The sequence below is a fragment of the Salvelinus namaycush genome, chromosome 9, assembly GCF_016432855.1.
Source record: "Salvelinus namaycush isolate Seneca chromosome 9, SaNama_1.0, whole genome shotgun sequence".
In the NCBI taxonomy this organism is placed as follows: domain Eukaryota; kingdom Metazoa; phylum Chordata; class Actinopteri; order Salmoniformes; family Salmonidae; genus Salvelinus; species Salvelinus namaycush.
In genome coordinates, this window is record NC_052315.1 from 54,061,510 (window position 1) to 54,076,104 (window position 14,595).

A 14,595-nucleotide genomic window follows, 5' to 3' on the forward strand; every position below is an offset into this window, starting at 1 on the left:
CCACTATAGATTGGGGTGAGGGGGCAATGAAGCATATGTTTTTTGTCCCCCCCACTTTGGTTCTGAAATAACCATCACCCACTAATTAACTTGTAATTTTAGCAGATTAATGAATAAATAGCACAACTTTGGATTTCAACCCCCCCCCTCTAAAAATTGAAAGTTTGGAAGTTAAGAAGTGCTCTTTTGTCCTCTCACTTCGGCCATGCAGTGCGCCTCGCAAAAGTGATTGCTGTCCTAGTTATGAAATTATAAACTTTACCTTGTATATCTAAAAATGACCATATACACTGATAGTTTAAAGCCAAACTACCAAAATTATTGCTGAGGGTTAACCTGACCAATCAAAATAACATTTATTGTAAGCCCCGTTCAGCAGATATCAAAACTATTGCTGATGTTGAACCTGAACAATCTAAATAAATATATTGTAATCTCCATTCAACAGGTAGCCTATAGCCAGATGAGAGTCGTGTCTCCAGTAGCTTACTTTTATTTATTTAGGGGAAAACAACATTTTCAACAGTGCATAGATAACAATAACCTAGCAAATTACAAAGGTTGTCACTCGGCACAGTGCACAGTTTGACTAGGCTACTGATATTGCCTTGGGTTGTTCGGCATGCAAAATCACTTGTAGATCAATGACTCTCAACACAGTTACATGCTGTTCGACCCTGAAGGAGAGGACGCATCAGTTGTGACAAAAGATTAGGTAGAAAGAACATGTGCAAAATAAAATGTGAACCGGGCAATTCGTAACCTATGAATCAATTTTCTGACCGATGCATGCTACATTTGGATCAGCTTGGGGTCCGAAGACCGATGCCATTGTATCTTAAACATTTAAATCGGGGACCAATGCATATCGGTGAATCGCTACATCCCTAGCTTTTGGAATAAAGTGGAATAAAGCCCTGGCCCTTATCAGTCAAATATCAGGGTAGAACTCTGTGTTCACATCCATGCTGTGCAAAACAGACTTTTGTTCATTAGCCAACATTCTACTCAGCATTTCGGCTGAGAGTGAATAACTGTTGCCAGACTTCTCCTCAAACCAGCTGTCCAATGGTCGCTTGCCATCGAAGTTGGCCATGGGTGGCCCGTTAACCGCAAGGGTCAGTAGGTCATTCATCTGGTCCAGCGTCAGCCTTGAGCAGTTGTTCTTGCGCACTTTCTGCAGGGACCCCCGGCCCTTGTCACAGCAGACGGTGGAAGTGGGCAGGACCCTGACGACTTGGAGGATGCGGTTAAGCAGAGGGAAGCGCTGCTTGTACCTGGAGATTTGACTGACCACCTCCTTGAAGCCGTTCATGCCGCAATAGTCAGCTTTGAGGTCCCTCCACTCCACCAGCAGGCTGCCCCGAGTGCCAATTCTGTCCCGCAATGCCTCCCGGACAGCAGAGGGAATCGCTTCAAGGTGGTCAAAGATAAGCAGGATCTCTTCCTCCCCAAAGGCTTGCAGGTCATCCCTGTTGCGTGGCCAGGTGGTGAGGTCGAGCACCCGGCACGCCTTGACCACTGTGCGGCTGTGCATGTCGAGTCGCTGGGACAAGATGCCCTGGCTCTTCTGGCAGATCTTTTCGCGGATGGATTGGAACTTGGACTCTGCGACCCGTAAGTTCTTCAGGTCTACACCATTGAAACTTTCGCGGAAATTATCCTCAAACTCCTGCAGGTACTCCCCAGGGCAGTCCACCAGCTGACCGATATCCTGGATGGCCTCTTCGATCTTGGCATCTACCTGAGACACCAGCAGGTAGTCCCCCTGGAAGATGAAAGCAAGGCGTGAAAGGACAGCGATGACATCCAGGAGAAAGTATATTAGCTTGACAGACTGGTAATCCATGAGGAACTGAAGTAGGGTCAAGGCGATGGCTGCTGCATCTGCCCTCTGCGTTTGGCTGCTAATATCCTTGAGGTGCGCCACCACCTCCAGGTAATCTTTGATAAGGGCGATCAGGACATTTGGCTCCCCTATAATCCAGCGGACAGCTCGTATGTCTCCCAGGAACTCTGTCTCCTCAGACAGTGTGGGGGCGGTAGTCCTGAGCTCGGCCATCATTTGAGGAGAGTACCGGTAGAAGCTCAGCAGCTGTTTCAGGTTGTTCTCCAGGTCCTCCAGACAGGACAGCTCCTTCCCACTGATGGCATCCAGCACCTCCAGGTGAGGACGATGGATCATGACCGGTAAGCAGAGGATCCAGGGGAGCATCTTCCGTAAATCAATGTACATATTTGCTCTCAAACTGGAGGAGATGTTGGAGCCATCGAGCCCCAGACCAGCCAGCAGCATGTCCTGAAGCCTCAGACCAAGCACAGCAAAGGCCCGATCAATGGCCTGGAGGTAGCCATCCACACTGCCAACGCTCAGCCTCTGCAGGGAGAGAAACTCTGTGGCAGGGGGTCCCTCGCTGGTGGTGAACTGCACATAGACGGCAACGGTGTCTGACAGCAAGTCTTCGCTCTGCCCGTCCATGATGACACTGAGGAAGGGTGACAGGCGTATCCTCTCTGCCAGGTCTTCCTTAAGTGCCCTGGCAATATGGTGGATGAGGGTCTGGCAATCGCTTTCGTTCATATACTGGTAGACTACCTTGAGCTCGCATTTCTTAAGCAACTCGGCCAGAGCTTGCAGGTCTGAGAAGGGACGGCCTTCCAGGGCCAGATGGTAGGCAGCATTGAACAGCAGCAGCATGTTATGACACATCTCCTCGGTCTTCTCCGGGTGCATGCGGAGCTTGTATAGCTGAAGGCACTTCTTATGTAGGTTGCTTTGGCTGTGCAGCTTGATGGTGTGGATCTTGAACTGCTTGGAGCCGATGATGAAGGCGGAGGTGCGTGAGGACTGGACGGTGTACTGGCGACAGACATGACACCACATCTCATTGAGCGTTGATGAGTAGCGTAGGAACCAGAACTTCTTGAGCCATTCCTGCTTGAAGCGGCGTATCCGCTGTCCAGTTCCAGCCAACAGCTTGGAGGAGTCGTCAGCAGCCACCATGAGGTCAGCAGTGATGGACTCATCTGCAGATTCCACATCCTGATCATCCTCATCCAGCAGCACGGGAATAGGGGTTATAGCCTCAACTGCTGAAAATAAATGGATATAACATAAATATAATTTAAAAAACACCTCAGCAATGCAATACTGTATGCAACACCTGAGAAACAATTGAAGATTTTCTTCCTATTTCTGGAATTTGATCAGACTAATATCCTACCAAATCCACAGAATATCGGAGATTTCCAAAATCCAGCCAGAAATGAATAATTTAAATAATTTGTTTTAAATCTATAAAAAGACATGTGCAAGCATGTTTATCTATTTTGAATCCCCTAGAATATACACACACACAAACACATTCACTAATGCAAAATCTAAAGCAGGAAATCCCTGTGACAATTATTTCACATAATTTAATGTTAACTCACAAACGGTGTTTAACTCAACTTCTTGTTTTAGTTAGCCTAACCAAAATAATGAAAAATGCTTTTCTACTGGTAACGATGTGGATTGTGATATGGGGCATCCACATTTTAATTGAAGGTGAATATAGAAAGTACAGAAAATGTAACATCTGAAATGTTGTGCTACAAAGCAGAGGAACAATCTCACCGAATAACCCTTGTCACAATGCGCCGTTTCTCTATATGACCTACCTTGGAGCTCATCTATAGGTGCGAGCTCAGGGTGGAGGGGTACCTCCACCTGCTCCCCTCCCCTCAGACGAAACACCTCTGCTTCCAGCTCCCGAACCCTCCTCTTAAGCTTCACACAGTTGGGGCAGAACGAGGTGGAAGGCCCCTCATGAGTCTGACCAGTGTCGTCTTCTGAATCCTCCACCTTCAGACACCGAACATCAAAGCCCCCATCTAAGTGCTCTGATGGGTGGAGACTCAGACCTGGCACTTTGCATTCCTCCTGGGCCAAATACGACTCCCCACTCTGGGAGGTGAGTGTGGGGTGGCTGTAGTGGTGGCTGACATGTTGAGCTCTGGCCCGCCTCAGGGAGAAGGTGCTATTCAGGGGAGTTTCCTGGCTCTTGGAGGCCTCCAGAGAAGCTTCCAGGACATCTTTGAAGATCAGGTCGATCTTCTTTTTCTTGGTTTGTGGTTGACCGTCCCCCTCCTCGCTAGTGTGCTTGCTGAAGCTCCGCCTCCCATGCAGAGCTGACCTGAGCATGGGTCCTTTGGTCTCCTCCTGGGCCTTGGATTTCCCAACAGTAAACAGGCCTGCAATACAACAGTGTAGAGTTAGCTGTGTGGAAGTGTAAATGTATGCCTGTGTAAAGTAAAGCTATCTACTAGTAATACGACAATGGATGTGATATAACATACAGCAAAAGGCTGTATCACAACTGGCCGTGATTGGGAGTCCCATAGGGCGGCGCACAATTGGCCCAGCGTCGTACTGGTTTGGCCGGTGTAGGCCGTCATTGTAAATAAGAATTTGTTCTAAACTGACTTGCCTAGTTAATTAAAGGTTTAATAAATAAAAACCGCCTAACTCATTTGAATAAAAGTGTTGACCACTGTCATTAACCTTTTACACTCGTGAGAATTGGTCTATATGGATACGGCTACATTTAAATGTTTGTTACAGAAGATGTATAAGCATGGTAACAATCGAAAGGGAACAGCTTGGAGATTATGGGGAAATTATAAGACCAAAGTTGAGGACACAACAGTTCACCTGACACAATACTGAATCCAAATATTACACTGTTGATTTTATGTGCATTGTACATTTACTGTACTTTGCTGTATTTGTTGATAACAAAATCTGAAAATATTCTGGATACATTCAGTAACATAAGAATATTCCTGAAAATGTGGGGTAGGTGCAACATAAGACAAAACCATTACAAGGGTTTAAGTGAGAGAACTAACTGGTGTCTCCAAGTGGCCACACACCTCTCTTAGGTGTGCACAGTTCCTAAGTAATTTCAATGCACTTTTATGACTCAAATAAGTCTTCAACTACACTGAACAAAAATATAAACACAACATGTAAAGTGTTGGTCCCATGTTTCATGAGCTGAAATAAAAGATCCCAAAAATGTTTCATACGCACAAAAAGCTTATTTCTCTGAAAAGTTTGTTTTTTGTTTACATCCCTTTTAGTGAGCATTTCTCCATTGCCAAGATAATCCATCCAACTGACAGGTGTGGATTATCAAGTAGCTGATTCAACAGCATGATCATTACACACGTGCACCTTGTGCTGGGGACAATAAATAGCCACTCTAAAATGTGCAGTTTTGTCATACAACACAATGCCACTGATGTCCCAAGTTGAGGGAGCTTGCAATTGGCATGCTGACTGCAGAAGGCGTCGTGTGGGTGAGCAGTTTGCTGATGTCAATGTTGTGAACAGAGTGCCCCATGGTGGCGGTGGGGATATGCTATGGGCAGGCATAAGCTACGGACAACACAAACAATTGCATTTTATCGATGGCAATTTGAATGCACAGAGATACAGTGATGAGATCCTGAGGCCCATTGTCTTGCCATTCATCCACCGCCATCACCTCAAGTTTTAGCATGATAATGCACGGCCCCATTTCGCAAGGATCTATACACAATTCCTGGAAGCTGAAAATTACCTAGTTCTTCCATTGCCTGCATACTCCCCAGACATGTCACCCATTGAGCATGTTTGGGATGCTCTGGATCGACGTGTACGACAGCGTGTTCCAGTTACCGCCAATATCCAGCAACTTTGCACAGCCATTGAAGAGGAGTGGGACAACATCCACAGGCCACAATCAACAGCCTGATCAACTCTATGTGAAGGAGATGTGTCGCACTGCATGAGGCAAATGGTGGTCACAAGATACTGACTGGTTTTCTGGTCCACACCCCTACCTTTTTCCCCCAAGGTATCTGTGACCTACAGATGCATATCTGTATTCCCAGTCATGTGAAATCCATAGATTAGGCCCTAATGAATTTATTTCCTTATATGAACTGTAACTCAGTAAAATCTTTGAAATTGTTGCATGTTGCGTTTGAAAGCTTGTCATTTGAATGCTTGTATTGCCAACATGATTAGCTAAGTTATAAAATGTGATCTTACAGTGTTAGGCGTTCACAAGCAAAGGTTGGAACCGGTTCAGGGAACAGAACAGAAAACCAGAAAATAACAATTATTTAAGGAACAGAACCCGAACCGAAAGTGATCTATACTGTTCCAGTGACTGGAATCTCTTTAGTCTACCAGACCAATGCAATAGCCAGGTCACCTACTGCACTACTAATGTAAATACAGTGTATAGCCTATTTACTTAACTCCTGTACTGTTCATAATAAGTCTCTATAATTCTATGCTGCTATTGCATTGTATTCGGTTTTTCCACTCACTATGTACAGGGGTAAACAATGTTCATGATACTATTTACTCTTATTTTCTTTTTATCTGCATGCCTCTTTTGTACTGTGTTTAATTTTTGTTTAAATTATTTCTAGTATTACTATGTCACTTATTTGATTGTTCCCTTTTCTCGCCATTGCACCATGTGAGAAGCCTGCAAGTATTTGACATTTAAAAAAAAATCTGATTTGAATTAATTGTCATGACTTGTGGACCCAGAGGACCAGGACTGGCCCTCGTTATCTGGTATAATTTTGCAAACACATCAGTTAAAGTAGCCTTTTCCGCAAATTTTTATTCAAATGTTCAAATAAACATAAATATGACACAATATGACACAATATGACACAATAAACCTCATGGCTGGATTAGACCTTTTATTTTGTCAAACAGCAGATGATTTCATCCATGGCCGTGTGGTGCCAGGACAACAACGTCTCCCTCAACGTGATCAAGACAAAGGAGATGATTGTGGACTACAGGAAAAAGAGGACCGAGCACACCCCCATTATCGTCCTAAAAATTGTCAGACTCCACCCTAGTCATAGGCTGCTCTCTGCTACCGCACGGCAAGCGGTACCGGAGCGCCAAGTCTAGGTCCAAGAGGCTTCGAAACAGCTTCTAACCCCAAGCCATAAGACTCCTGAACACCTAATCAAATGGCTACCCAGACTATTGCTCGTATCCCCCAGAGACTTGTCCGTACATTAACATCCTCCTATCAGGCTGCAAACACGTCAGTTTCCTCCTTAATCCCACCAAAGGGTCCGATTTCAAATATGCTTTTCAGCGAAAGCACTACAAACGATTATGTTAGGTCACCATCAAACCACAATAAGCACAGCCATTTTTCCAGCAAAAGATAGCAGTCAGAAAAAGCAGAAAGAGATAAAATGAATCACTAACCTTTGATTATCTTCATCAGATGACACTCATAGGACTTCATGTTACACAATACATGCATGTTTTGATAAAGTTCATATTTGTAACAAAAAATCTGAGTTTACATTGGCGCGTTATATTCACTAGTTCCAAAAACATCCAGTGATAGTGCATAGCCACATCGTTTCAACAGAAATACTCATCATAAATGTAGATGATAATACAAGTTATACACATGGAATTATAGATATACCTCTCCTTAATGCAACTGCTGTGTCAGATTTCAAAAAAACTTTAAGGAAAAAGCAAATCATGCAATAATCTGAGACGGAGCTCAGACCAATAGCCAAATTAGCCGCCATGTTGGACTCAACAGAAACCAGAAAATACATGATAAATGTTTCCTTACCTTTGATGAACTTCATCAGAATGCAGTCCTAGGAATCCCAGGTCCACAATAAATGCTTGATTTGTTCGATAATGTCCGTTATTTATGTCCAATTAGCTACTTTGGTTCGCGCCTTCGGTAAACAATTCCAAAGTCAGAAACCTCCACTATAGCGTGACGAAATGTCCAAAAGTTCCGTAACAGTCAGTAGAAACATGTCAAACGATGTACTGAATCAATCTTTAGAATGTTGTTAACATACATCTTGAATAACGTTCCAACCGGAAAATTAAATTGACTTCAGAAGAGCGATGGAACGGACGTCCTACTCATGTGAAGGCGCATGGTGAATGCGTGATCAGCCCGTGGAAGTGATTACTCATTCCTGTCTCCTTCGGCCACCCTTCACATTAGAGTCATCAGACAAAGTTCTGTTGACTGTTGACATCTAGTGGAAGCCGTATGAAGTGAAAACTCATCTACATCTCGCAGTCATTTCAATTGAGACCTTGGTTGAAAATCTGACACCTCAGAAACAATTCAAACAGGAAGTGGAACTTCTCAGGTTTTTGCCTGCCATATGAGTTCTGTTATACTCACAGACATCATTCAAACAGTTTTAGAAACTTCAGAGTGTTTTCTATCCAATATGAATAATGATATGCATATATTAGCAACTGGGACTAAGGAGCAGGCCGTTTAATATGGGCACCTCTGTGCACCTTTCATCCAAGCTACTCAATACTGCCCCTGCAGCCATAAGAAGTTAACTCGAATTAATGAGGGGGGGGGGAGGGGGCACCGGGAGAAAAAATAAATAATAATAATAGTAACATTTTTAAAAATTGGGGAAAATATGCCTACTGTCTTAATAAAACACAATTCCCCACCACCATTTTATGGTGTCTAGCTACTTCTGGATATTGTGTACAGCAGGGGTAAACAAGACTGGTGCAACAACCGGATTGGCTGAATGCTGTACACAATGCATTAGCCACCCTAGCATTTTGTTTATTATTTTATTTTTTATTTAACCTTTATTTAACTAGGCAAGTCAGTTAAGAACAAATTCTTATTTACAATGACAGCCTACCAAAAGGCAAAAGGCCTCCTGCGGGGACGGGGGCTGGGATTATTATTTTTTTTTAAATATAGAACATAACATACATCACGACGAGACAACACAACACTATAAAGAGAGACCTAAAATAACAACATAGCAAGGCAGCAAAACATGACAACACAGCACGGTAGCAACACAACATGGTAGCAGCACAAAACATGGTACAAACATTGGGCAGACAACAGCACAAAGGGCAAGAAGGTAGAGACAATAATACATCACACAAATTAGCCACAACTGTCAGTAAGAGTGTCCATGATTGAGTCTTTGAATGAAGAGATTGAGATCAAACTGTCCAGTTTGCATGTTTGTTGCAGCTTGTTCCAGTCGCTAGCTGGAGCGAAACTGAAAAGAGGAGCGAACCATGGATGTGTGTGCTTTGGGGACCTTTAACAGAATGTGACTGTCAGAACAGATGTTGTATGTGGAGGATGAGGGCTGCAGTAGATACCTCAGATAGGAGGGAGTGAGGCCTAAGAGGGTTTTATAAATAAGCAACAAAATGGTGTTTTATTAAGACAGTATATTTTCCCAATTTTCAGGGGCAAGCCATTAAAGCTAGTTATGGAGGAAACCGATGCCTTTGCAGCCCGAATGGAGGATGTTATATGTACTCGCTGGTCGTGGAGTGTTAGGAGCAATGTTCACTCAAATAAAATTCGCCACTGAGCAAATTTCAGGGCTACTGAGCACAAACGTGAACGTTGTCAAAATTCTGGGCAACCTCTGGCTTGCGTTTACTGTGAACACTGAGGCTGTACACGCTCTAAGTTACAGTTTTAGGCCTACATTTGATCATAATGTAGGCCTACCAGAGTGGCCTACCATAAAAAAAATATGAAGAAAAATGCATCCCATAACATTTTAACATGGAAATAGCTGTTCTATCATTCAGCCTACAGTAGCAGCAAATGAGTGGTGTTCAATGTAGGCCTACATTCCATGAGACTTTTGAACAAAAATGCAGGGCTTGACAACCTGTTAATCCATTTGTCCTTAAGACAAGAAGGTGACTGAAAATGTTCTGTTTGATGCAAGAAACCACTTTACGAAATAAAATTAATTCAGACAAATTATGCTACCCTCTGCCTATTGGCTACTTAACTTATTCAAGCCTGTCTCAAAATACAACACTGCCCCTTTAAGACATAAAAAAGCTATTTTACGTGACTCGCTTTTCAAAGATGGCTAGAAATGCAAACGTGTTGTGCTCTTGTAGGAAGCAACCACTCCCCATGGTTGACTAGAAATTAGCTATAACTGGGCTAATAACTCACTAACTAGCAAAGAATATTAACACATGTGCACAGGTAGCTACATGCAGCTCTAGCTTTGAACGCAAAACAAGCGCATCTACTCACGACCGCTCATCCTGTAAACACAGTCCAGTTCAAAGTGAATGGCAGATCCATATGGCAATGGCTATTTGCGTAAAGGCCTACTGCAGCTCTGATTGGTTATGGCGCACCAGTCTGTGTAGAGTACATGCCTGAGTTATGCCTGTCAATGCAATCGAATCCTACTCCAATGACCTCTGTCTACAAGAAAATCTCTTGCACAGTTAGTTCGTTTTGTTTCGGTATGATACATTGAAAGTGGCTAATATTGCAATGATTTGAGAGCAATTCCCACAGTAGAGTGAAACATTGATAGAGTTAACTAAAAGAGGAAAACTCTAGAAAGTTGAGTGAAGTTCAATCTCGTGCTTCTCTGCGAGGGGTGATATTTATTCTGTGAGAGGGGAGCTGCGTGCAGTTTAGAGGGAACATTGGTTCGGGGTGTATTTCCGGCTATGCTATTTGCATTGGGACACCAAAGACCAGACCAAGTTTACTTTGTCAGTCAAACTAAAATGCCAAAACAAAACCATATAAGTCACACCTTAAATCCATCTATGATAGCCCAATAATCAAGGAGACTGACTTGTGTCCAAATCTTCACATTTTTACTTTCGCTGGGCTTCTAACAACATGCGGGATTGAACGGCCAATAACCAAACAGTGAATCGGGGAGACCGGGGCGGTTGTGTTTCATAGGTTGGTTTTCACAGTACTTAGTCTGTTCTTCCCAATCTAGAGAGTGCTTTGTAGCCTAATAATTGTTGACTACTTTGCAAGAGGTCATCCACCTACTCAATTCATATCTCAAAACATTGAGGTGAGGGGAATTTGTGAGTTTTTATAAGAGGTGAAAGTAAAGAAAATATGTCTTGGTATTTTCATTGTTTGAATTATGGGAGTAGGATATCGACACTGAACAAAAATATAAACTCAACATGCAACAATTTCAAAGATTTTACTGAGTTACAGTTCATATAATGAAATCAGTCAATTGAAATGTCTTAGGCCCTAATCTATGGATTTCACATGACTGGGAATACAGATATGCATCTGTTGGTCACAGATACAAACACACAAAAAAAGGTAGGGGCGTGGATCAGAAAACCAGTCAGTATCTGGTGTGACATATCCTTCGCATAGATTATCAGGCTGTTGATTGTTGGCTTTGGAATGTTGTCCCACTCCTCTTCAATGGCTGTGCAAAGTTGCTGGATATTTGCGGGAACTGGAACATGCTGTCGTACACCGATCCAGAGCATCCCAAACATTCTCAATGGGTGACATGTCTGGTGAGTATGCAAGCCATGGAAGAACTGGGACATTTTCAGGTTCCGGGAATTGTGTACAGATCCTTAAGACATTATCATGCTGAAACATGAGGTGTTGGTGTCCCGTTGAATGGCACGACAATGGGCTTAGGATCTCGTCATGGTATCTCTCTGCATTCAAATTGCCATCGATAAAATGCAATTGTGTTCATTGTCCATAGCTTATGCCTGTCCATACCATAACCCCACTGCCACCATGGACACTCTGATGATGTCAATGTTGTGAACAAACAGCTCACCCATACAACACCCTACAAGCTGTCTGTCATCTGCCCGGTAGAGTTGAAACCGGGATTCATCCGTGAAGACCACACTTCTCTAGCGTGCCAGTGCCAATTGAAGGTGAGCATTTGCCCTCTGAAGTCGGTCACGACGTTCAAGACCCTGGTGAGGACGACAAACACGCAGATGACTTTCCCTGAGATGGTGTCTGACAGTTTGTGCAGAAATTCTTCAGTTGTGCAAACCCATATTTTCATCAGCTGTCCGGGTGGCGTGAAGAAGTCAGTTGTGGAGGTCATGTGCTGATGTGGTTACACATTGTCTGTGGTTGTGAGCCAAGTTGGACATACTGCCAAATTCTTGAACATTACGTTGGTGGCGGCTTATGGTAGAGATTCTCTGGCAGCAACTCTGGTGGACATTCTTGCAGTCAGCATGCCAATTGTACACTCCCTCAAAACTTGAGACATGTCGTGGTCATTTCCTGTATTACTAAATGAGGAGAATTATAAAGCACACACCAGTCAGAGTTATACTTAAACGTCATCTTTAATTATATGAGCTTCAACAAAGCCCGTTGACTCTCAGATCAATTCAGTGTCGATAATTAATTCTGAGTGCGCCTATAAAAGAATACCAGTATCTTTTATAGCCAAGATACACCCCTCTCAACTTACATGACGAACCACAGATCTTAGGAACAGTTCACAAAGAAAGACTTACTTGAGAGAGGAGTATCCCATAGCCAGATAGCATTAGCTATAAATTATTGTTCAGTTTGGTCTCTAAGACGAGGTTCTAATCTCGTTCCTGGTACTTCATAGTACAAAAACATTATCTCATCCACTGGCATATATCAATTGTCAACTTTAGATACTCCCATCTCAAAAACACCCCACTCCTGGACAAGCTCACTGAGGGGAGTGACTTGCGCACAGACATTGTGGAGCCAAGAGATAATTGGTTCCCCCTTAATCATCCCTTCACATGGTTTAACAGATACAGTGGGGAGAACAAGTATTTAATACACTGCCGATTTTGCAGGTTTTCCTACTTACAAAGCATGTAGAGGTCTGTCATTTTTATCATAGGTACACTTCAACTGTGAGAGACGGAATCTAAAACAAAAATTCAGAAAATCACATTGTATGATTTTTAAGTAATTTATTTGCATGACATAAGTATTTGATACATCAGAAAAGCAGAACTTAATATTTGGTACAGAAACCTTTGTTTACAATTACAGAAATCATACGTTTCCTGTAGTTCTTGACCAGGTGCGCACACACTGCAGCAGGGATTTTGGCCCACTCCTCCATACAGACCTTCTCCAGATCCTTCAGGTTTCGGGGCTGTCGCTGGGCAATACGGACTTTCAGCTCCCTCCAAAGATTTTCTATTGGGTTCAGGTCTGGAGACTGGCTAGGCCACTCCAGGACCTTGAGATGCTTCTTACGGAGCCACTCCTTAGTTTCCCTGGCTGTGTGTTTCGGGTCGTTGTCATGCTGGAAGACCCAGCCACGACCCATCTTCAATGCTCTTACTGAGGGAAGGAGGTTGTTGGCCAAGATCTCGCGATACATGGCCCCATCCATCCTCCCCTCAATACGGTGCAGTCGTCCTGTCCCCTTTGCAGAAAAGCATCCCAAAAGAATGATGTTTCCACCTCCGTGCTTCACGGTTGGGATGGTGTTCTTGGGGTTGCACTCATCCTTCTTATTCCTCCAAACACTGCGAGTGGAGTTTAGACCAAAAAGCTCTATTTTTGTCTCATCAGACCACATGACCTTCTCCCATTCCTCCTCTGGATCATCCAGATGGTCATTGGCAAACTTCAGACGCGCCTGGACATGCGCTGGCTTGAGCAGGGGGACCTTGCGTGCGCTGCAGGATTTTAATCCATGGCGGCGTAGTGTGTTACTAATGGTTTTCTTTGAGACTGTGGTCCCAGCTCTCTTCAGGTCATTGACCAGGTCCTGCCGTGTAGTTCTGGGCTGATCCCTCACCTTCCTCATGATCATTGATGCCCCACGAGGTGAGATCTTGCATGGAGCCCCAGACCGAGGGTGATTGACCGTCATCTTGAACTTCTTCCATTTTCTAATAATTGCGCCAACAGTTGTTGCCTTCTCACCAAGCTGCTTGCCTATTGTCCTGTAGCCCATCCCAGCCTTGTGCAGGTCTACGATTTTATCCCTGATGTCCTTACACAGCTCTCTGGTCTTGGCCATTGTGGAGAGGTTGGAGTCTGTTTGATTGAGTGTGTGGACAGGTGTCTTTTATACAGATAACGAGTTCAAACAGGTGCAGTTAATACAGGTAATGAGTGGAGAACAGGAGGGCTTCTTAAAGAAAAACTAACAGGTCTGTGAGAGCCGGAATTCTTACTGGTTGGTAGGTGATCAAATACTTATGTCATGCAATAAAATGCAAATTAATTACTTAAAAATCATACAATGTGATTTTCTGGATTTTTGATTTAGATTCCGTCTCTCACAGTTGAAGTGTACCTATGATAAAAATGACAGACCTCTACATGCTTTGTAAGTCGAAAAACCTGCAAAATTGGCAGTGTATCAAATACTTGTTCTCCCCACTGTACATTCACATATGAAGACAATATTCCATTCTGACCTCTTCCCCTTCTGATATTCTGCATAGCACCAGATGGTTTAACAGATACATTCACATACGAAGACAAGCCTGACCTCTCCCCTCTCTGGGCCCCAAGTGACTTTTCCCTAGCTGAGAAGGGAAAAGTGCAACTGCCAACAGTATAGTCCAAAATGAGACATTCTAATGACAAGTATCTCACATAAGCATATTATGTAAATAAAACATCTTATTTATCTATGTTACCTAACTAATTCTGATTCAGCTCCCACAGACATCTGTGAGATTGTGTTGTGACACAAAACTGCACATTTTAGTGGCCT

At 43.5% G+C, this 14,595-nt stretch overlaps 1 protein-coding gene across 2 annotated transcripts in view; it reads right to left on the reverse strand.

Annotated features, from left to right (window-relative positions):
• Window positions 1-470: 470 nt before the first annotated feature.
• LOC120054199 (zinc finger protein 862-like) overlaps window positions 471-14,595 on the reverse strand; it is a 30,133-nt gene continuing 16,008 nt past the window's right edge. The window contains exons 7-8 of one of the 2 annotated variants that reach the window (XM_039001656.1): window positions 3,664-4,236; window positions 471-3,090 (exon numbers count right to left, since the gene is read on the reverse strand). In XM_039001656.1, the coding sequence (XP_038857584.1) occupies window positions 932-3,090; window positions 3,664-4,236 (2,732 nt within the window). In that variant the 3' untranslated portion in view covers window positions 471-931. Of the gene's footprint in view, window positions 3,094-3,663; window positions 4,237-14,595 lie in introns of both variants that reach the window. The other variant, XM_039001655.1, reaches the window with a different exon arrangement.